General features: G+C 53.0%; 1 protein-coding gene across 1 annotated transcript; it reads left to right on the top strand.

Moving 5' to 3' along the window:
• The first annotated feature begins 7,958 nt into the window (after window positions 1-7,958).
• LOC144490013 (phosphoinositide 3-kinase adapter protein 1-like) lies at window positions 7,959-22,698 on the top strand. The gene is made up of 5 exons (XM_078207842.1): window positions 7,959-8,057; window positions 8,443-8,619; window positions 16,787-16,867; window positions 19,586-19,797; window positions 21,990-22,698. Exons 1-5 carry the CDS (start codon window positions 7,964-7,966, stop codon window positions 22,140-22,142), a joined length of 717 nt encoding a protein of 238 aa, XP_078063968.1. The 5' UTR covers window positions 7,959-7,963; the 3' UTR covers window positions 22,143-22,698.
• The last annotated feature ends 428 nt before the right edge of the window (window positions 22,699-23,126 follow it).

Genomic DNA, 23,126 nt, shown 5'->3' on the forward strand with positions numbered 1-23,126 from the left:
TCTCTGAGTGAGCAGTGTCCCCCCCCTCTCTGAGTGAGCAGTGCCCCCCTCTCTGAGTGAGCAGTGCCCCCCCTCTCTGAGTGAGCAGTGTCCCCCCCCTCTCTGAGTGAGCAGTGTCCCCCTCTCTGAGTGAGCAGTGTCCCCCCTCTCTGAGTGAGCAGTGTCCCCCCCTCTCTGAGTGAGCAGTGTCCCCCCCTCTCTGAGTGAGCAGTGTCCCCCCCTCTCTGAGTGAGCAGTGTCCCCCCCTCTCTGAGTGAGCAGTGTCCCCCCTCTCTGAGTGAGCAGTGTCCCCCCCTCTCTGAGTGAGCAGTGTCCCCCCTCTCTGAGTGAGCAGTGCCCCCCTCTCTGAGTGAGCAGTGTCCCCCCCCTCTCTGAGTGAGCAGTGTCCCCCTCTCTGAGTGAGCAGTGTCCCCCCCCTCTCTGAGTGAGCAGTGCCCCCCCTCTCTGAGTGAGCAGTGTCCCCCCCCTCTCTGAGTGAGCAGTGTCCCCCCTCTCTGAGTGAGCAGTGTCCCCCCCCTCTCTGAGTGAGCAGTGCCCCCCTCTCTGAGTGAGCAGTGTCCCCCCTCTCTGAGTGAGCAGTGTCCCCCCTCTCTGAGTGAGCAGTGCCCCCCCTCTCTGAGTGAGCAGTGTCCCCCCCCTCTCTGAGTGAGCAGTGTCCCCCCCCTCTCTGAGTGAGCAGTGTCCCCCCTCTCTGAGTGAGCAGTGTCCCCCCCTCTCTGAGTGAGCAGTGTCCCCCCTCTCTGAGTGAGCAGTGTCCCCCCTCTCTGAGTGAGCAGTGTCCCCCCTCTCTCTGAGCGAGCAGTGTCCCCCCCCCTCTCTGAGTGAGCAGTGTCCCCCCCTCTCTGAGTGAGCAGTGTCCCCCCTCTCTGAGTGAGCAGTGCCCCCCCTCTCTGAGTGAGCAGTGTCCCCCCCTCTCTGAGTGAGCAGTGTCCCCCCCTCTCTGAGTGAGCAGTGTCCCCCCCTCTCTGAGTGAGCAGTGTCCCCCCCTCTCTGAGTGAGCAGTGTCCCCCCCCTCTCTGAGCGAGCAGTGTCCCCCCCCTCTCTGAGTGAGCAGTGTCCCCCCTCTCTGAGTGAGCAGTGTCCCCCCTCTCTGAGTGAGCAGTGTCCCCCCTCTCTGAGTGAGCAGTGTCTCCCCCCTCTCTGAGTGAGCAGTGTCCCCCCCTCTCTGAGTGAGCAGTGTCCCCCCTCTCTGAGTGAGCAGTGTCCCCCCTCTCTGAGTGAGCAGTGTCCCCCCTCTCTGAGTGAGCAGTGTCCCCCCCCTCTCTGAGTGAGCAGTGTCCCCCCTCTCTGAGTGAGCAGTGTCCCCCCCTCTCTGAGTGAGCAGTGTCCCCCCCTCTCTGAGTGAGCAGTGTCCCCCCCCTCTCTGAGTGAGCAGTGTCCCCCCTCTCTGAGTGAGCAGTGTCCCCCCCCTCTGAGTGAGCAGTGTCCCCCCCCTCTCTGAGCCAGCAGTGTCCCCCCTCTCTGAGTGAGCAGTGTCCCCCCCTCTCTGAGTGAGCAGTGTCCCCCCCCTCTCTGAGCCAGCAGTGTCCCCCCCTCTCTCAGTGAGCAGTGTCCCCCCCTCTCTGAGTGAGCAGTGCCCCCCCTCTCTGAGTGAGCAGTGCCCCCCCTCTCTGAGTGAGCAGTGTCCCCCCTCTCTCAGTGAGCAGTGTCCCCCCTCTCTGAGTGAGCAGTGTCCCCCCTCTCTGAGTGAGCAGTGTCCCCCCTCTCTGAGTGAGCAGTGTCCCCCCTCTCTCTGAGTGAGCAGTGCCCCCCCTCTCTGAGCCAGCAGTGTCCCCCCCTCTCTCAGTGAGCAGTGTCCCCCCTCTCTGAGTGAGCAGTGCCCCCCCCTCTCTCAGTGAGCAGTGTCCCCCCTCTCTGAGTGAGCAGTGCCCCCCCTCTCTGAGTGAGCAGTGCCCCCCCTCTCTGAGCCAGCAGTGTCCCCCCCATCTCTGAGTGAGCAGTGTCCCCCCTCTCTGAGTGAGCAGTGTCCCCCCCCTCTCTGAGTGAGCAGTGTCCCCCCTCTCTGAGTGAGCTGTGTCCCCCCTCTCTGAGTGAGCAGTGTCCCCCCTCTCCGAGTGAGCAGTGTCCCCCCTCTCCGAGTGAGCAGTGTCCCCCCTCTCTGAGCGAGCAGTGTCCCCCCTCTCTGAGTGAGCAGTGTCCCCCCTCTCTGAGTGAGCAGTGTCCCCCCCTCTCTGAGTGAGCAGTGTCCCCCCTCTCCGAGTGAGCAGTGTCCCCCCTCTCTGAGTGAGCAGTGTCCCCACTCTCCGAGTGAGCAGTGTCCCCCTCTCTGAGTGAGCAGTGTCCCCCTCTCTGAGTGAGCAGTGTCCCCACTCTCCGAGTGAGCAGTGTCCCCCCTCTCTGAGCGAGCAGTGTCCCCCCCCTCTGAGTGAGCAGTGTCCCCCCCCTCTGAGTGAGCAGTGTCCCCCCCCTCTCTGAGTGAGCAGTGTCCCCCTCTCTGAGTGAGCAGTGTCCCCCCCCCTCTGAGTGAGCAGTGTCCCCCCCTCTCTGAGTGAGCAGTGCCCCCCCTCTCTGAGTGAGCAGTGCCCCCCCTCTCTGAGTGAGCAGTGTCCCCCCTCTCTCAGTGAGCAGTGTCCCCCCTCTCTGAGTGAGCAGTGTCCCCCCTCTCTGAGTGAGCAGTGCCCCCCTCTCTGAGTGAGCAGTGCCCCCCCTCTCTGAGTGAGCAGTGTCCCCCCTCTCTGAGTGAGCAGTGTCCCCCCTCTCTGAGTGAGCAGTGTCCCCCCCCTCTGAGTGAGCAGTGTCCCCCCCTCTCTGAGTGAGCAGTGTCCCCCCCCTCTCTGAGTGAGCAGTGTCCCCCCCTCTCTGAGTGAGCAGTGTCCCCCCTCTCTGAGTGAGCAGTGTCCCCCCCCTCTCTGAGTGAGCAGTGTCCCCCCTCTCTGAGTGAGCAGTGCCCCCCCTCTCTGAGTGAGCAGTGTCCCCCCTCTCTGAGTGAGCAGTGTCCCCCCTCTCTGAGTGAGCAGTGTCCCCCCCCTCTCTGAGTGAGCAGTGCCCCCCCTCTCTGAGTGAGCAGTGCCCCCCCTCTCTGAGTGAGCAGTGTCCCCCCTCTCTGAGTGAGCAGTGTCCCCCCCCCTCTCTGAGTGAGCAGTGTCCCCCCTCTCTGAGTGAGCAGTGTCTCCCCTCTCTGAGTGAGCAGTGTCCCCCCCCTCTCTGAGTGAGCAGTGTCCCCCCCTCTCTGAGTGAGCAGTGTCCCCCCTCTCTGAGTGAGCAGTGTCCCCCCCTCTCTGAGTGAGCAGTGTCCCCCCCTCTCTGAGTGAGCAGTGTCCCCCCCCTCTCTGAGTGAGCAGTGCCCCCCCTCTCTGAGTGAGCAGTGCCCCCCTCTCTGAGTGAGCAGTGTCCCCCCCTCTCTGAGTGAGCAGTGTCCCCCCCTCTCTGAGTGAGCAGTGCCCCCCCTCTCTGAGTGAGCAGTGCCCCCCCTCTCTGAGTGAGCAGTGTCCCCCCCTCTCTGAGTGAGCAGTGTCCCCCCTCTCTGAGTGAGCAGTGTCCCCCCTCTCTGAGTGAGCAGTGTCCCCCCCTCTCTGAGTGAGCAGTGTCCCCCCCTCTCTGAGTGAGCAGTGTCCCCCCCTCTCTGAGTGAGCAGTGTCCCCCCCTCTCTGAGTGAGCAGTGTCCCCCCTCTCTGAGTGAGCAGTGTCCCCCCCCCTCTCTGAGTGAGCAGTGTCCCCCCTCTCTGAGTGAGCAGTGCCCCCCTCTCTGAGTGAGCAGTGTCCCCCCCCTCTCTGAGTGAGCAGTGTCCCCCCTCTCTGAGTGAGCAGTGTCCCCCCCCTCTCTGAGTGAGCAGTGCCCCCCCTCTCTGAGTGAGCAGTGTCCCCCCCCTCTCTGAGTGAGCAGTGTCCCCCCTCTCTGAGTGAGCAGTGTCCCCCCCCTCTCTGAGTGAGCAGTGCCCCCCTCTCTGAGTGAGCAGTGTCCCCCCTCTCTGAGTGAGCAGTGTCCCCCCTCTCTGAGTGAGCAGTGCCCCCCCTCTCTGAGTGAGCAGTGTCCCCCCCCTCTCTGAGTGAGCAGTGTCCCCCCCCTCTCTGAGTGAGCAGTGTCCCCCCCTCTCTGAGTGAGCAGTGTCCCCCCCTCTCTGAGTGAGCAGTGTCCCCCCCTCTCTGAGTGAGCAGTGTCCCCCCTCTCTGAGTGAGCAGTGTCCCCCCTCTCTCTGAGCGAGCAGTGTCCCCCCCCCCTCTCTGAGTGAGCAGTGTCCCCCCCTCTCTGAGTGAGCAGTGTCCCCCCTCTCTGAGTGAGCAGTGCCCCCCCTCTCTGAGTGAGCAGTGTCCCCCCCCTCTCTGAGTGAGCAGTGTCCCCCCCCTCTCTGAGTGAGCAGTGTCCCCCCCCTCTCTGAGTGAGCAGTGTCCCCCCCCTCTCTGAGTGAGCAGTGTCCCCCCCCCTCTCTGAGCGAGCAGTGTCCCCCCCCTCTCTGAGTGAGCAGTGTCCCCCCTCTCTGAGTGAGCAGTGTCCCCCTCTCTGAGTGAGCAGTGTCCCCCCTCTCTGAGTGAGCAGTGTCCCCCCTCTCTGAGTGAGCAGTGTCCCCCCCCTCTCTGAGTGAGCAGTGTCCCCCCCTCTCTGAGTGAGCAGTGTCCCCTCTCTGAGTGAGCAGTGTCCCCCCTCTCTGAGTGAGCAGTGTCCCCCCTCCCTGAGTGAGCAGTGTCCCCCCCCTCTCTGAGTGAGCAGTGTCCCCCCTCTCTGAGTGAGCAGTGTCCCCCCCTCTCTGAGTGAGCAGTGTCCCCCCCCTCTCTGAGTGAGCAGTGTCCCCCCCCCTCTCTGAGTGAGCAGTGTCCCCCCTCTCTGAGTGAGCAGTGTCCCCCCCTCTGAGTGAGCAGTGTCCCCCCCCTCTCTGAGCCAGCAGTGTCCCCCCTCTCTGAGTGAGCAGTGTCCCCCCCCCTCTCTGAGTGAGCAGTGTCCCCCCCCCTCTCTGAGCCAGCAGTGTCCCCCCCTCTCTCAGTGAGCAGTGTCCCCCCCTCTCTGAGTGAGCAGTGCCCCCCCTCTCTGAGTGAGCAGTGCCCCCCCTCTCTGAGTGAGCAGTGTCCCCCCTCTCTCAGTGAGCAGTGTCCCCCCTCTCTGAGTGAGCAGTGTCCCCCCTCTCTGAGTGAGCAGTGTCCCCCCTCTCTGAGTGAGCAGTGTCCCCCCTCTCTGAGTGAGCAGTGTCCCCCCTCTCTCTGAGTGAGCAGTGCCCCCCCTCTCTGAGCCAGCAGTGTCCCCCCCTCTCTCAGTGAGCAGTGTCCCCCCTCTCTGAGTGAGCAGTGCCCCCCCTCTCTCAGTGAGCAGTGTCCCCCCTCTCTGAGTGAGCAGTGCCCCCCCTCTCTGAGTGAGCAGTGCCCCCCCTCTCTGAGCCAGCAGTGTCCCCCCCATCTCTGAGTGAGCAGTGTCCCCCCTCTCTGAGTGAGCAGTGTCCCCCCCCTCTCTGAGTGAGCAGTGTCCCCCCTCTCTGAGTGAGCAGTGTCCCCCCTCTCTGAGTGAGCAGTGTCCCCCCTCTCCGAGTGAGCAGTGTCCCCCCTCTCCGAGTGAGCAGTGTCCCCCCTCTCTGAGCGAGCAGTGTCCCCCCTCTCTGAGTGAGCAGTGTCCCCCCTCTCTGAGTGAGCAGTGTCCCCCCTCTCCGAGTGAGCAGTGTCCCCCCTCTCTGAGTGAGCAGTGTCCCCACTCTCCGAGTGAGCAGTGTCCCCCCTCTCTGAGTGAGCAGTGTCCCCCCTCTCTGAGTGAGCAGTGTCCCCACTCTCCGAGTGAGCAGTGTCCCCCCTCTCTGAGCGAGCAGTGTCCCCCCCCTCTGAGTGAGCAGTGTCCCCCCCCCTCTGAGTGAGCAGTGTCCCCCCTCTCTGAGTGAGCAGTGTCCCCCCTCTCTGAGTGAGCAGTGTCCCCCCTCTCTGAGTGAGCAGTGTCCCCCCTCTCTGAGTGAGCAGTGTCCCCCCTCTGAGTGAGCAGTGTCCCCCCCCTCTGAGTGAGCAGCGTCCCCCCTCTCTGAGTGAGCAGTGTCCCCCCTCTCTGAGTGAGCAGTGTCCCCCCTCTCTGAGTGAGCAGTGTCCCCTCTCTGAGTGAGCAGTGTCCCCCCCCTCTCTGAGTGAGCAGTGTCCCCCCCCTCTCTGAGTGAGCAGTGTCCCCCCTCTCTGAGTGAGCAGTGTCCCCCCTCTCTGAGTGAGCAGTGTCCCCCCCTCTCTGAGTGAGCAGTGTCCCCCCCTCTCTGAGTGAGCAGTGTCCCCCCTCTCTGAGTGAGCAGTGTCCCCCCCCTCTCTGAGTGAGCAGTGTCCCCCCTCTCTGAGTGAGCAGTGTCCCCCCCTCTCTGAGTGAGCAGTGTCCCCCCCTCTCTGAGTGAGCAGTGTCCCCCCTCTCTGAGTGAGCAGTGTCCCCCCCCTCTCTGAGTGAGCAGTGTCCCCCCCCTCTCTGAGTGAGCAGTGTCCCCCCCTCTCTGAGTGAGCAGTGTCCCCCCCTCTCTGAGTGAGCAGTGTCCCCCCCTCTCTGAGTGAGCAGTGTCCCCCCCCTCTCTGAGTGAGCAGTGTCCCCCCCCTCTCTGAGTGAGCAGTGTCCCCCCTCTCTGAGTGAGCAGTGTCCCCCCCCTCTCTGAGCCAGCAGTGTCCCCCCCTCTCTGAGTCACCAGTGTCCCCCCCTCTCTGAGCCAGCAGTGTCCCCCCCTCTCTGAGTCACCAGTGTCCCCCCCTCTCTGAGTCACCAGTGTCCCCCCCTCTCTGGGCCAGCAGTGTCCCCCCCTCTCTGAGTGAGCAGTGTCCCCCCTCTCTGAGTGAGCAGTGTCCCCCCCTCTCTGAGTGAGCAGTGTCCCCCCCTCTCTGAGTGAGCAGTGTCCCCCCCTCTCTGAGTGAGCAGTGTCCCCCCCTCTCTGAGTGAGCAGTGTCCCCCCTCTCTGAGCCAGCAGTGTCCCCCCTCTCTGAGCGAGCAGTGTCCCCCCTCTCTGAGTGAGCAGTGTCCCCCCCCTCTCTGAGTGAGCAGTGTCCCCCCCTCTCTGAGTGAGCAGTGTCCCCCCCCTCTGAGTGAGCAGTGTCCCCCCCCTCTCTGAGTGAGCTGTGTCCCCCCTCTCTGAGTGAGCAGTGTCCCCCCCTCTCTGAGTGAGCAGTGTCCCCCCCCTCTCTGAGTGAGCAGTGCCCCCCCTCTCTGAGTGAGCAGTGTCCCCCCTCTCTGAGTGAGCAGTGTCCCCCCCTCTCTGAGTGAGCAGTGTCCCCCCCTCTCTGAGTGAGCAGTGTCCCCCCCTCTCTGAGTGAGCAGTGTCCCCCCCCTCTCTGAGTGAGCAGTGTCCCCCCCCTCTCTGAGTGAGCAGTGCCCCCCCTCTCTGAGTGAGCAGTGTCCCCCCCCTCTCTGAGTGAGCAGTGTCCCCCCCCTCTCTGAGTGAGCAGTGCCCCCCCTCTCTGAGTGAGCAGTGTCCCCCCCTCTCTGAGTGAGCAGTGTCCCCCCTCTCTGAGTGAGCAGTGCCCCCCCTCTCTGAGTGAGCAGTGTCCCCCCCTCTCTGAGTGAGCAGTGTCCCCCCCCTCTCTGAGTGAGCAGTGCCCCCCCTCTCTGAGTGAGCAGTGTCCCCCCTCTCTGAGTGAGCAGTGTCCCCCCTCTCTGAGTGAGCAGTGCCCCCCCTCTCTGAGTGAGCAGTGTCCCCCCTCTCTGAGTGAGCAGTGTCCCCCCTCTCTGAGTGAGCAGTGCCCCCCCTCTCTGAGTGAGCAGTGTCCCCCCTCTCTGAGTGAGCAGTGTCCCCCCCTCTCTGAGTGAGCAGGGACTGACATCTCTGTCCAATGCCTGTGTCTGCCTCATGTTGAGAAAAAGGTTTTGCCTCTTTGGCCACTGTCGTCCGATTGGGAGGAGTTGACCAATTAACCATCAGGACCTGAGTTGCCGTGTAACATGCACAAACTACCCTTCGCACTGGTTAAATATCTCGCAGGAAGTCGAGATTAAAGTGTTAGGGGATGTTTTAGACAATAAAATGATTGGAATCCATGTTCAGAAGTTTGGATTTGATATTGCAGCTGGATAAAATATTTTACTTTATTTCCAGATGAGCCAATGTCTAAATTCACAGGAGCAGCACACAGCGCTGCAGGGGCTCCGGATCCTTTCACTTCAACCACTGATAGCATACTCAGGAAATTTCTCCAAGGTGGGTTTGTTTTCTTTCCCTCCCTTCCTCCTTGTATACTCATAGCGGGTACTACATTGACTCGTGTCCCCTCACTGGCTGGCCCACCTCCACAGAGCCCACAGATCAGTCAAGTGGCAATTCTACCTTGAAAGGCTTCACAGTCTCGGACAGTTCTGTCTCATTCACCATCCACCGAGGATTGGAAACCCCGGCTGACATCTCTCTCTCTCTCTCTCTCTCCCCTCTGTCCCAACAGCACCAAATGTAAACATGGTCCAGCACGCGGGATAATCCTGGGACCGTCCCGGGTTTCCAACCACACCGGCTAATTCATTTTTCCAACAAAGTGGGGCGTTTTGCCCAGGGCTTCTGAAGCTTCATTGAGTTTGTATTGTTATTGCAGGAAATAGTGAGCTATCTGTGGAGTGCGATGCTCCCTGTGAAGAGAGAGAGGAGGATCTGTACCACACTGTGCTCGATGATGACTATCCTCAAAAGGTTGGGAGCAGACCTCCTCTTCCTGTTCCTCGGCCACACTCTGCTTCTAATGTTGAAGACATGAAACCCTACATATCCAAAGGTAAGTCGGGGAGCAGCTTGCGAAGGACATTGGGGCCACGCAGCCCATTGTAATCCATCTAGAACATTCCTGCACTATTTCCCGCCACTGCATCCAGTTGCTTGATTTGATTTATTATTGTCACGTGTATTAGTATACAGTGAAAAGTATTGTTTCTTGCGCGCTATATAGACAAAGCATACCGTTCATAGAGAAGGAAAGGAGAGAGTGCAGACTGTGGTGTTTCAGTCACAGCAAGGGTGTAGAGAAAGATCAACTTAATGCGAGGTGGGTCTATTTAAAAGTCTGACAGCAGCAGGGAAGAAGCTGTTCTTGAGTTGGTTGGTACGTGACCTCAGACTTTTGTAACTTTTTCTCAATGGAAGAAGGTGGAAGAGAGAATGTCCGGGGTGTGTGGGGGGTCCTTAATTATGCTGGCTGCTTTTCCGAGGCAGCGGGAAGTGTAGACAGAGTCAATGAATGGGAGGCTGGTTTGCGTGATGGACTGGGCTACATTCACAACCCTTTGTAGTTTCTTGCGGTCTTGGGCAGAGCAGGAGACATACCAAGCTGTGATACAACCAGAAAGAATGCTTTCTATGGTGCACCTATAAAAGTTGGTGATAGTCGTAGCTTACATGACAAATTTCCATAGTCTTCTCACAAAGTAGAGGCGTTGGTGGGGCTTTCTTAACTATAGTGTCGGCATGGGGGGGACCAGGACAGGTTGTTGGTGATCTGGACACCGAAAAACTTGAAGCTTTTGACCATTTCTACTTCGTCCCCACAGTGCATGTTCTCCTTTATGCTTCCTGAAGTCTTTGACTATCTCTTTCGTTTTGTTGACATTGAGGGAGAGATTATTATGGTCCCACCAGTTCACCAGATTCTCATAGAATCTTAGAAACCCTATAGTGCAGAAAGAGGCCATTCGGCCCATCGAGTCTGCACCGACCACAATCCCACCCAGGCCCTACCCCCATATCCCTACACATTTACCCACTAATCCCTCTAACCTACACATCTCAGGACACGAAGGGGCAATTTAGCACAGCCAACCAACCTAACCCGCACATCTTTGGACTGTGGGAGGAAACCGGAGCACCCGGAGGAAACCCATGCAGACACGGGGAGAATGTGCAAACTCCACACAGACAGTGACCCAAGCCGGGAATCGAACCCGGGACCCTGGCGCTGTGAAGCAGCAGTGCTAACCACTGTGCTACCGTGCCGCTCACCACTATCTCATTCCTGTACTCTGTCTCGTCATTGTCTCTGAGATCTGACCCACTGCGATGGTGTCATCAGCAAAATTGAAAATCGAGTTGGAGGGGAATTTGGCCACACTGTCAGAGGTGTATAAGGAGCATAGTAGGGGGTTGAGAACACAGCCTTGTGGGGCACTGGTGTTGAGGATGATCGTGGAGGAGGTGTTGTTGCCGGTCCTTACTGATTGTGGTCTGTGAGTTAGGAAGTTCAGGGTCCAGGCTGCGGAGTTTGGAGATAGGGTTTGTGGGAGTAACGATGTTGAAGACTGAGCTGTAGTCAATAAATAGGAGTCTGACGTAGGTGTTTTTGTTATCTAGGTGTTCCAGGGCTGAGTGCAGTTGTTTGTTCAACGATAGCATTGTTTCCAAACTGCATTCCTAGTGCAGGTTACGTAAAGGGGACTCTCCCCATACCAGTCCTGAAATGACCTTTGATTTATCAAATCTGTGTTCACTTCTCTTCCTCCTAGTTTTATTTGGAGTAAGATTATTTTATTTCTAATAGCCATATCAATTTTTTAACATCTGTACAGCCACATCTCGACCACCTCCCACAGTCCAGAACTGGACTCAGAGCTCAAGGTGCAAACTGAGCAGTCCGTCTTCATTAACCATCACATTCCACTCAGAAAATACTTTACTCTGAATGTTACCCTTTGTTGGTGATGATGATACCAAAGCTTGTTTCTTTCAGGGTATCCACAACTCAACTTCACTGAACCGTTATGCGTACGGTTCCACCTCTGAGATGATTGGTGGAGAATCAGAGCCTGAGATTTTGCATCTTCCTTGTGTCATCCTGGATCTTAAATTCCCAGCAGCAGAATACCTTCAGAGGAGAGAGACAAAAACCTTCCATTGGAGCCACCAATCACCAAGGTTTAATTTTCACCCTCTGCCAACATGTTGAATCCAAAATTAGTCATAGAACAGAATCATAGAATCCATACAGTACAGAAGGAGGCCATTTGGCCCATCGAGTCTGTACCAACCATAATCCCACCCAGGCCCTATTCCTGTAACCCCACACATTTACCCTGCTAATTCCCCTGACACAAGGATCAACTTAGAATGGCCAATCCACCTAACCTGCACATCTTTGGTAAAGGAATAAATCTGAAGATTGCCATTTACTTTAAATCAGTTTCATCTCAAAACAGATCCTAAAACTCCTTCTGTTCCCCTCCCAGCTATTCCAGTTCATTTATACTATTTTGGTTAAACCAATTTAACTAAAATAACAAAACTGAGGACAAATGATGAGAGCCTTAAAGGGGACTGCATCAAAAATGAACAAATCACAATGCAAACCTAAAATGTGTCCATTCCTCGGTGATGCAAAGCTCACCAACAGTCTTTAACAATGTAATCGCCAAAGGATACAATTGCTGATAGTCTGGCGGTAGCTGTATACAGTATTCCAGCTGTGGCCTCACTGACAGACTGATACTGAGCTGTATACAGTATTCCAGCTGTGGTCTCACTGATAGACTGACACTGAGCTGTATACAGTATTCCAGCTGTGGTCTCACTGATAGACTGACACCGAGCTGCATACAGTATTCCAGCTGTGGTCTCACTGAGGCTGACACTGAGCTGTATACAGTATTCCAGCTGTGGTCTCACTGATAGACTGACACCGAGCTGTATACAGTATTCCAGCTGTGGCCTCACTGAGGCTGACACCGAGCTGTATACAGTATTCCAGCTGTGGCCTCACTGAGGCTGACACCGAGCTGTATACAGTATTCCAGCTGTGGCCTCACTGAGGCTGACACCGAGCTGTATACAGTATTCCAGCTGTGGTCTCACTGAGGCTGACACTGAGCTGTATACAGTATTCCAGCTGTGGTCTCACTGACAGACTGGCACCGAGCTGTATACAGTATTCCAGCTGTGGTCTCACTGACAGACTGGCACTGAGCTGTATACAGTATTCCAGCTGTGGTCTCACTGACAGACTGACACTGAGCTGTATACAGTATTCCAGCTGTGGTCTCACTGAGGCTGACACTGAGCTGTATACAGTATTCCAGCTGTGGTCTCACTGACAGACTGACACTGAGCTGTATAGAGTATTCCAGCTGTGGCCTCACTGACAGACTGACACTGAGCTGTATACAGTATTCCAGCTGTGGTCTCACTGACAGACTGACACTGAGCTGTATACAGTATTCCAGCTGTGGCCTCACTGAGGCTGATACTGAGCTGTATACAGTATTCCAGCTGTGGCCTCACTGACAGACTGACACTGAGCTGTATACAGTATTCCAGCTGTGGTCTCACTGAGGCTGACACTGAGCTGTATACAGTATTCCAGCTGTGGTCTCACTGACAGACTGACACCGAGCTGTATACAGTATTCCAGCTGTGGCCTCACTGACAGACTGACACTGAGCTGTATACAGTATTCCAGCTGTGGTCTCACTGACAGACTGACACTGAGCTGTATACAGTATTCCAGCTGTGGTCTCACTGAGGCTGACACTGAGCTGTATACAGTATTCCAGCTGTGGTCTCACTGACAGACTGACACCGAGCTGTATACAGTATTCCAGCTGTGGCCTCACTGACAGACTGACACTGAGCTGTATACAGTATTCCAGCTGTGGTCTCACTGACAGACTGACACTGAGCTGTATACAGTATTCCAGCTGTGGTCTCACTGAGGCTGACACCGAGCTGTATACAGTATTCCAGCTGTGGTCTCACTGAGGCTGACACTGAGCTGTATACAGTATTCCAGCTGTGGCCTCACTGACAGACTGACACTGAGCTGTATACAGTATTCCAGCTGTGGTCTCACTGACAGACTGACAGTGAGCTGTATACAGTATTCCAGCTGTGGCCTCACTGAGGCTGACAGCTGTATACAGTATTCCAGCTGTGGCCTCACTGACAGACTGACACTGAGCTGTATACAGTATTCCAGCTGTGGTCTCACTGAGGCTGACACTGAGCTGTACACAGTATTCCAGCAGTGGCCTCACTGACAGACTGACACTGAGCTGTATACAGTATTCCAGCTGTGGCCTCACTGACAGACTGACACTCAGCTGCATACAGTATTCCAGGTGTAGCCTCACTGACAGACTGACACTGAGCTGTATACAGTATTCCAGCTGTGGCCTCACTGAGGCTGACACTGAGCTGTATACAGTATTCCAGCTGTGGCCTCACTGAGGCTGACAGCTGTATACAGTATTCCAGCTGTGGCCTCACTGACAGGCTGACACTGAGCTGTATACATTATTCCAGCTGTGGCCTCACTGACAGACTGACACTGAGCTGTATACAGTATTCCAGCTGTGGCCTCACTGACAGACTGACACTGAGCTGTATACAGTATTCCAGCTGTGGCCTCACTGACAGACTGGCACTGAGCTGTATACAGTATTCCAGCTGTGGCCTCACTGACAGACTGACACTGAGCTGTATACAGTATTCCAGCTGTGGTCTCACTGATAGCCTGACACCGAGCTGTATACAGTATTCCAGCTGTGGCCTGACTGTATGGACCAACCTATTCCCCTTGGACCACAGGCCCATGTTGCGCTTGTCTTCCTAATTACCTGCTGTAGCTGCATACTAATTTGAAAGACATCCAGGTCCCTCTGTACTGCAGCATTCTGCAGTCTCTCCCTACGGAAATAATATTCTACTCTTCTTTTCTTCCCACCTAAAGCTCAGAAAGTCCATTTGAATTACCTCTTGAACACTTGTAAATTTCAATTCACTTCTCCGAGAACTATTTTAACCCTCCTTTCAGTCTCTCAGCCTTTCACCTTGATCAGTTGCCTTCAAGACCTAAAAGACTTTGGCTGGCTCACAATGAAATGTCCTCTGTTACAAAGAGCACGAGCCCCAACTCCCTCAACCTTTCTCCAATTGACCTGACTTCATTTTTGGCTCATTCTTCAGTGTGCTTTTAGGATAGTTTGTTTACGGCAGCTAATGTCATAATTCACAAACGAATTGTTAAAGTTTAAAGTTCATTTATTAGTGTCACAAGTAGGCTTACATTAACACCGCAATGAAGTTACTGTGAAAAATCCCCTAGTCACCACGCTCCGGCACCTGTTCGGGTACACCGAGAGAGAATTTAGCATGGCCAATGCACCTAACCAGCACGTCTTTCAGACTGTGGGAGGAAACTGGAGCACCCGGAGGAAACCCACGCAGACACGGGGAGAAGGTGCAACCTCCACTCAGACAATGACCCAAGCTGGGAAGTGAACCTGGGTCCCTGGCGCTGTGAGGCAGCAGTGCTAACCACTGTGCCACCGTGCTGCCTAATTGGACTAAGTGCTGCCAAAAATCACCCCACTGCTGTCAACGCCGCCAAGCCAGTCCGTAGGGTTTGACATAGTTCACGTATTGCTTGGCAGAGCTGATCAAGGTATGTGCCAACGGATTGATATGCCACTCTGCTCTGAGTCAGTCCCATCCCACTCCTTGAGTCACTTAATCATTTATTTTGTATACAGAACCTTACGCAAAGTAGAGGCTATTCAACCCCTCACGCCTATGCCAGCTCACTGAAAGAGAAGAATCAATTCCAGTTCCCCCTCTTTCCCTGTGACCCTGCAATACTCTCCCCTTCCATTATTTATCCAATTCCTTTTGAAAATTCCCCTTGAATCTGCTCCCGCTCTGGGAGCAGATTCCCGATCACAACTCACGCTGTGAAATCAGCTTTTACCATCTGCATCCTGGTTGCTTTGCTGATCGCCTTCACTCTGTGCCCCAGTGGAAACTCTTTCTCCTGGTTTCCTCTCTCACGTTTCCACTTCTAAGAACCTGAATGGAAAATGTGTACGTCTACATCTGTGTGGCAACATGGTCAGGCGACTGGGCAGCTACTTCCCTTTCTCATTCTGAAGGGGATCTATCAAACGCTGCTACGTTCATCTGCGAGTGGCAGTTTCACTTCCGTGAAATATCACACATTGGTTCAGTTTCCTGTTTCCGAAAGATGCTTGGTTTGTTCTGAACCGCACCAGGGCCCGTAGGTGTTCAAGAGTAAGATCAGTGACCCTTGCCCACAGGGTACTGTGATAAAGTCGGCTCTATTTTCGCAGTGACTATTTTTAACTTGAGCTTTTTATATTGCATCACGCTTCGAGAACAGTTCACATTTTTAACAACAGAGGCACTGGACTGAAAGGACAGGGAAGGAGGAGATCATTCGCCTCAATGCCAGCGCTTTGAAAGAATACAATTCGTCCCACTTTTCCCTTCATTAATTTACAGGATGTGGGCATCTCTGCCAGGCCAGCATTTATTGCCCATCCTTCGTCCCCCTTGAGAAGGCGCGACTGAGCTTAGTGGCACTTCTGAATGTTGTAAAGAGATCTCAGACTTTGTTAGGAATAAAAGATATTGATGAGAGAAACGAGGTAGAGGAGTTGTGGCTCCAGGCGGCCCCGGAAGTCGTGCTCCAGTCTTTATGATGTTAACGACATGGCTGCTGGATTATTCTGCCTGCCAGAGAACTCCCACCCTGTGGGGTGATCACTCACTTTTAGAGTCAGGTGACTATCTTCTGCTGTGCTATCTTAAAGGGACAGACACCACGTACACACCACTTGCGAGACCAGCAATTATTGCCCATCCCTAATTGCCCTTGTGGAGGTCAGCTGCCATTCGCCTTTGGAAACTGTCTTGTTTCAGCTTCAGGTAGCACACCCGCATGAAAATGAACTAATAATGTACCCAAAATAAGCCCAAAACAATGATTGCAGAGAAGTCCAGAGTTACTCGCTGAAGAACAGTTCTCAATTTTATATCTTTCCCACCCATTCCCCCCTCCCCCCACATCTTCATCTGTCACCGTTTACCCTCTGATTTTTGCTTCTCTGCCGTTTGGCCATTCACACCCTTTATTCTCTCTATGGGCTGCCATTAGCAGACTTTCCCCCTGGTTTCTGTGGCTATGACTCATCTTTCATTCCCTCACCCTGCAGTATAAATATCTCCCACTTCCTGTGCCTTTTAGCTTTGACAAAGGGTCATCTGGACTCGAAACGCCAGCTCTTTTCTCTCCTCACAGATGCTGCCAGACCTGCTGAGATTTTCCAGCATTTTCTCTTTTGGTTTCAGATTCCAGCATCCGCAGTAATTTACTTTTATCCAGAACAATTCTGATGTTGGGCAAAATCAAATTTAAGATATTTGCACAAAATTGGACAGGTCCTTTCTGATTCACTGGACACCTGTTACATTTCTCGTGACTGGAATGGTGTCGGTCACATGATTGTTGGAACAGTTGTGTCAAATTCTTCATTTCTTAAAATTTGATTTATTGTTGTTACATGTATTGTCATACAGCGAAAAGTATTGTTTCTTGTGCGCTATACAGACAAAGCATACCATTCACAAAGTACAGAGGGGAGAAGAAAAGGAGAGGGTGCAGAATGTAGTGTTACAGTCATAGTTAGGGTGTAGAGAAAGATCAACTTAATGCGAGGTAGGTCCATTCAAAAGTCTGATGGCAGCAGGGAAGAAGCTGTTCTTGAGTCGGTTGGTACGTGACCTCAGATATTTGTATCTTTTTCCCAACAGAAGAAGGTGGAAGAGAGAATGTCCAGGATGTGTATGTGGTCCTTGATTATGCTGGCTGCCTTTCCGAGGCAGCGGGAAGTGTAGACAGAGTCAGTGGATGGGAGGCTGGTTTGCGTGATGGACTGGGCTTTGTTCACGACCCTTTGTAGTTTCTTGCGGTCATTTGTACAACTCTGCGCATGGGCACCTCGTTAGGGTTGGCAATGGTGACCACATGGTCAATAGACTGCTGGCACTGATAAGTGAGGCTGGGCACCCGTTCGATCACTACAACGGCCACTTCAAACTGCTGATTTACACACGGAAGAGGGGAGCCTTGTAAAGAATGTTGATGTTTACATTTGTATTTGTTTCAGTGTTCAGCAGCCAGGAGAAGCGAGTGGAGAACCTTTACATTACAGCGTTACGCACTTGCCCATATGGACCCTGCAGCCCAGGTATATAGCCAGTTATTCCTCCTACCTCTGAGTGGGATGCTTCTTTTCTATTTAATTCAGAAGTTTCAACGAAGGGCAAAGGCCGCACAGAAGAGAAGGAAAGGTGGGGTAAGGCAGGACTGCTGATATCAACATGGGTTTAAAACTATTAGATTGTACAAGGTAAGGAAGGCAGAAGGACATGAGGAGTTCCACAGTTTATTAAATTCATTCACAGGATGTGGGTGTCACTGGCTACGCCCAACATTTATTGCCCACCCCTAATTGTCCCTTGAGAAGGTGGTGGTGAGCTGCCTTCTTGAATTGCTGCAGTCCCTGAGGTGTAGGTACACCCTCAGTGCTGCTAGGGAGGGAGTTCCAGGATTTTGACTCAGTGACAGTGAAGGAACAGTGATATATTTCCAAGTCAGGACGGTGTGTGATTTGGAGGGGAACCTCCAGCTGGTGGTGTTCCCAGGTACCTGCTGCCCTTGTCCTTCTAGATGGTAGTGGTTGTGGGTTTGGGAAAGGTGCTGCCTAAGGAACCTTGGTGAGTTCCTGCAGTGCATCTTGTAGATGGTACTCACAGCTGCCACTGTGCGTCAATGGTGGAGGAGTTTGTTTATGATCGGGGTAGCAATCAAGCTGGCTGCTTTGTCCTGAACGGTGGTAGGCCCTGCTAAATCTTGAGCACCAATGAGAGGTTATGAGGAGGCCTGAGGGGCTGTATTAGCCCGCAGTAGTTGCTAACAGTCTAGGGTTTATCTGGAATCTCCAGGCACTGCTTCAAGCAACCAAGGAAAAAAGCTTTTAGGGACATAAAGATAAGTTTGTATTTGGGGTGGGATTTTCCAGCCGCACTCGCCCTAAGACCGCAAAGTCCCGCCCGAGGTCAGTGGACTTTTGCATGGTCCTGTCCCGCCCACTATGATTCCCGTGAAGGGCAGGATGGGAAAATTCCACCCGTGATCTTTGTCATCTTCTTTCAACATGAATTAATCATAAAGACATTGGAGATGGGATGATAATTGCTGGACCAATCATCATCCAGTTGGATGATTAGGAGTTTTTGTGCTTTCTGATTGGTCCTGCGATGCCGAGTTTCACGGGATGTGTCATGTGACCAACGGCGGGGGCGAGGGGGGAGGGATGATTGGAGGTGGGAGAGAGTGAAATGGAATCTCCAGATACATGTCCAACTGGAGTTGACAACTCCGGGTCAGAGCGAATGACACTCCGGGGACGCAGAAGCTTTTGTCACAGGCCCAGCTGATTGTGAGTTGTACATCTGTCCAAAAGCTGTTCACCTTGTTCAGGCAGAGAGATCAACAGCAGATCATAAGGAGCAGGAGTGGGGCAATCGGCCCCTCGAGCCGACTCCACCATTCAATACCATCCTGGCTGTCCTTGGATTCCAACTCCGTTCCCGCCACCGCCCCTACACGTCCCTCAATTTCCTGAGAGACCAGGAATCAGTCCACCGCAGTCATAAATATATTCAGCGATGGAGCAGCCGCAGCCCTCTGGGGGGCAGAAAATTCCAAAGGTTCACAAACCTTTAAACAAAGAAATTTCTCCTCATTTCAGTCCCCCTTATCCTGAAATTTTATTTCCTTGCCTTGGTGAGTCTCGCTGGTTTTGCCGACGGTTTTTCCTGACGGGGCAGCCCTGAAGGGGGGGGACCACATTTGTCTCCTGGCAACTGAGAGGGATAACACAATCATACAAATGGGAATTGGAGCCTGAGATTCCAGTTGCTTTCTGTACAACCCAGGAGGGATCCCAGAGTTTCAGGATCACTGTACTTCGGCTGGTAGGACGATGGTAAATAAAAACAGAAAATGCTGGATAAACTCAGCAAGTCTGGCAGCACCTGTGGAGAGAAAGAGAGTTAATGTCTTGGATCTAAATGATCCTTCAACAGAACTAAAGAAAGGTAGAACCATAGAATCCCTACAGTGCAGGAAGAGGCCATTCAGCCCATCGAGTCTTCACCGACTCTCCGAAAGAGCATCCCATCCTGGCCTCTCCCTCCACCCTATCGCAATAACCCCGAGCATTTACTGTTGCCAATCCGCCTAACCTGCACATCTTTGGACACCAAGGGGCAATTTACAATGGCCAATCCACCTAACACATACATCTTTGGACACTAAGGGGTAATTTAGCATGGCCAATCCCCCTAACATTAGGCTTACATTAAAACTGCCGTGAAATTACTTTGAAAATCCCCCAGTCGCCACACTCCAGCGCCTATTCGGGTACACTGAGGGAGAATTTAGCATGGCCAATGCACCTAACCTGCATGTCTTTGGACTGTGGGAGGAAACCAGAGCACCTGGAGGAAACCCACGCGGACACGTGGAGAATGTGCAGACTCCACACAGACAGTGACCCAAGCCGGGAATCGAACCCCGGTCCCTGACGCTGTAAGGCAGCAGTGCTAACCAAGGTAGAAATGTAACAATGATATAGTGAGAAAGGGAGCGAATGAGGTGGGGTTGAATAGAACCGGGATGGGTTGGGGCAAAGGAGAGCTGGAGAAAGGTGTCCTGGATATAAGACAAAGGAGAGTGTTAATGGTGCCACTTGGGGATGGAGAGTGTTACTGGTGGCAAAAGGTGAGATAGAATGAGAGCAAAACTGAGCAGCAAGGGACAGGCTGTGGAAGTGGGAGTGAGAGAGAGGGACCGGATAACACTGGCTGACTTTGCTTGAGTTTGATGGGGTTTTTTTCAGCGATTCCTCCACGTTCGAAGCAGCTGCTCTCCAGAGCTCCGTCCAGCGACTACGACCCGTTTGCCGGGATGAAGACCCCCGGCCAACGCCAGCTCATCACCTTGCAGGAACAAGTGAAGTTAGGAATGATCGGCGTGGATGAAGCTCTCCTGCAGTTCAAGGAGTGGCAACTCAACCAGAAACGCCGGTCGGAGTCCTTCCGGTTCCAGCAGGTATTTCCCACTCCAAACTCATCCACATCGCTCTCCCCGCCAGCCCCTCCCCCACCACTTGCTCCTCCCCGCCCCATCAATCCAACCCAATTGGACATTCGGTTTGTTATCAATGCTGGGGGGGCCCCATAAGCAGCAGTGAATCAAATAAGCAGATAACCAGTTGAGTTGATGTTGGTTGAGGGATAAATATTGGCCAGGATATTGGGGAAAACTGTTCCTCTTCAAAATAGCTCCATCCAGTGAGGGGGAAGGCAGGCCACAGTTTAACAACTCACCCAAAAGACAGGACAGCACTGGCTCTGCAATCGTGCTTAAATGTCTCGGGTGAGAATTGATCCTCCAATGCTAAGATGGTAAAGCTACCACTGAATGGCAGAACCGACCTTGGTCGTTTGTGGGCCTCGAGTTTTGGAAGGGGCTGTATTTCCTGTTGTACAATGCTGTGGATGCCTACCTGCCATTGTGATATAAAGGTGCTTCACCCCTGGTATGATGTGTAGAGTCACATGGTGTTAGACTCAGAGAGAACATTCTAGAAGCAGCTGGTGACAGTTGGAAGCAGCTACTTGCAAGTCCATAATTTGGAATCTGTAAACAGTTGAAGACTAACAATAAACAGTTCATGTTTAAAAATACAATTCTCAAGATTTCACCCTGGAGGCTTCCTGAACACAGCACTCACTGCTTTAGTTGCAATATTAATCTTAAGCAGGTGCAATGACTCAGAAAGCCCCACTGGAAAGGAACATAGTTTATTACAGATTGTAAAGTAAAACCACATTCATGCTGTACGCACACTAATCCCTGCCGAGGACTGCAGTTCTTAAAAGGCTCAGGTAATGAGCTCCAACTGGGCAGGTCACTGCCTGTTACCGGAGAAACTCGTATTCAGTGGGTCCCACAGGGAGATCACTGTGATCCCCATGGATATTGTGGGGGTTATCACACAGGCGTTATAGAGTCACAGAGATTTACAGCATTGAAACAGGCCCTTCGGCCCAACTTGTCCATGCCGCCCTTTTTTTTTAACTACTAAGCTAGTCCCAATTGCCCATGTTTGGCCCATATCCCTCTATACCCATCTTACCCATGTAACTGTCTAAATGCTTTAGACAAAATTGTACCAGCCTCTATGACTGTCTGGCAGCTTGTTCCAGACACTCAACACCCTCTGTGTGAAAGAATTGCCCCTCTGTACCCTTTTGGATCTTTCCCCCTCACCTTAAACCTATGCCCTCTAGTTTTAGACTCCCCTACCTTTGGTCAAAGACATTGACTATCTCGCTGATCTGTGCCCCTCATTATTTTATAGACCTCTATAAGATCACCCCTCAGCCTCCGACGCTCCAGGGAAAAAAGTCCCAGTCTATCCAGTCTCTCCTTATAACGCAAACCATCAAGTCCCAGTAGCATCCTAGTAAATCTTTTCTGCACTCTTTCTAGTTTAATAATATCCTTTCTATAATAGGGTGACCAGAATTGCACACAGTATTCCAAGTGTGTCCTTACCAGTGTCTTGTACAACTTCAACAAGACGTCGCAACTCCTGTTCTTCAGCAAAAATGTCCCCAGCTAAACATCTTCATCTGCTTTATTGGTGACACTAAAGTCAGGATTATGATGTTCCAAAAAGCCAGTTGGTGAAGGATATAACTGGAGCCCATCTTTATACATTTCCTGGAGACATGAGGCAAAGCAGCTGGGGAATTTAAATTCAATTAATGAAATAAAATCTGGAATAAGAAAACTAGTTGAAGTAATAGTGACCGTGAAACTTCTGGATTGACTATAAAAACTTATTTGGTTCACCACAGTCCTTTAGAGCAGGGAATCCGCTGTCTTTACCTACTCCAGCCAACATGTAACTCCAGACTCTCCGCAATGCTCTCCGCATGTCCCTGAAATGACCAAACAAACCACTCAGTTGTACTCGAGATGATGGCTCAATGACAGTGAGGAGTGGCCAATTAATGCCAGCTTTGATAGTGACAAGCATATCACATGAGTGAATAAAGGGGCAAAAATAGAAATATTATGGGCGGAGTAACAGTCTCACCTGGCCATAAAATCAAAACAATATTGCCACTGTCTCTATAAACTTTTGCTTGTCTTCATTGCGTGTTCTCTGTCATACAGAGTGATAGAGCAAGTGGATCCTGAGAAATCTGACAGTATCTTTCTGTGTTCAGGAAAACCTGAAGAAGTTGCGAGACAGTATCACACGGAGGCAGAACATCAAAGGAAAGTCTGGAAAAAATCAAGGTGAGCTCCAGCCACACCTGTTGATCAATCCTGGAAGCCAAGGCTATTTGAAATCGGCACAGCCTGGGTGGGGCATTTAACCTCCTGCAGACAAAAGCAAAATACTGCGGATGCCAGAATCTGAAACAAAAACAGAAAATGCTGGAAAATCTCAGCAGGTCTGACAGCATCTGTGGGGAGAGAAAAGAGCCAACATTTCGCGTCTGGGTGACCCTTCATCAGAGCTCAAACTCTGACGAAGCTCACCTCTGAAATGGCCAAGCAAGTCACTCAGTTCAAAGGGTAATGAGGGATGGACAACAAAGGGTGACCTTGCCAGCAGTTAGGTGTATTGGCCGTGCTAAATTCTCCCTTAGTGTCCAAAGTGTGATCATTTTAAACAGAGTAAGGTTGAATAAACTGAAGTATGATCAATGGTTAAGCTGCTGCTGCTTTTAAACACGTTTCTGGTGACTGATTAGAGAGAGAATGTTGACCGAAGACGAAGATTGCCACTTGGGGGTGTGAATGGGGGAACATTTCAACACGTTTCTCACACAAGCGGCCAATGAGCAAATTTTGAAAAGGTAAAGTTTGGCACAACATAAAGCATAAATTAAAAATAACTCAAGTCTAAAAAGAAACTATCTGCTCAGCAAAAAAAACAATAAATAAAGGCGAGTGCGTGAGTGTAACTGGGTGAGTGTAACTGGGCGAGTGTGACAGTGTAACTGGGCGAGTGTAACTGGGCGAGTGTAACTGGGCGAGTGTGAGAGTGTAACTGGGCGAGTGTAACTGGGCGAGTGTGAGAATGTAACTGGGTGAGTGTAACTGGGCGAGTGTGACAGTGTAACTGGCTGAGTGTAACTGGGCGAGTGTGACAGTGTAACTGGGCGAGTGTAACTGGGCGAGTGTGAGAGTGTAACTGGGCGAGTGTAACTGGGCGAGTGTGACAGTGTAACTGGGCGAGTGTAACTGGGCGAGTGTGACAGTGTAACTGGGCGAGTGTAACTGGGTGAGTGTAACTGGGCGAGTGTGACAGTGTAACTGGGCGAGTGTGACAGTGTAACTGGACGATTGTAACT

This window comes from Mustelus asterias, unplaced genomic scaffold (assembly GCF_964213995.1).
Source record: "Mustelus asterias unplaced genomic scaffold, sMusAst1.hap1.1 HAP1_SCAFFOLD_2779, whole genome shotgun sequence".
NCBI classification, from domain to species: domain Eukaryota; kingdom Metazoa; phylum Chordata; class Chondrichthyes; order Carcharhiniformes; family Triakidae; genus Mustelus; species Mustelus asterias.

Bases quoted from the DNA above. Each gene is read 5' to 3' on its own strand.
- LOC144490013 (XM_078207842.1), top strand. From the start codon at position 7,964: ATGTCTAAATTCACAGGAGCAGCACACAGCGCTGCAGGGGCTCCGGAT. The intron at 8,620-16,786 runs GTAAGTCGGGGA...TATTTGTTTCAG, and splicing joins GAAACCCTACATATCCAAAG to TGTTCAGCAGCCAGGAGAAG. The intron at 16,868-19,585 runs GTATATAGCCAG...GGTTTTTTTCAG, and splicing joins ATATGGACCCTGCAGCCCAG to CGATTCCTCCACGTTCGAAG.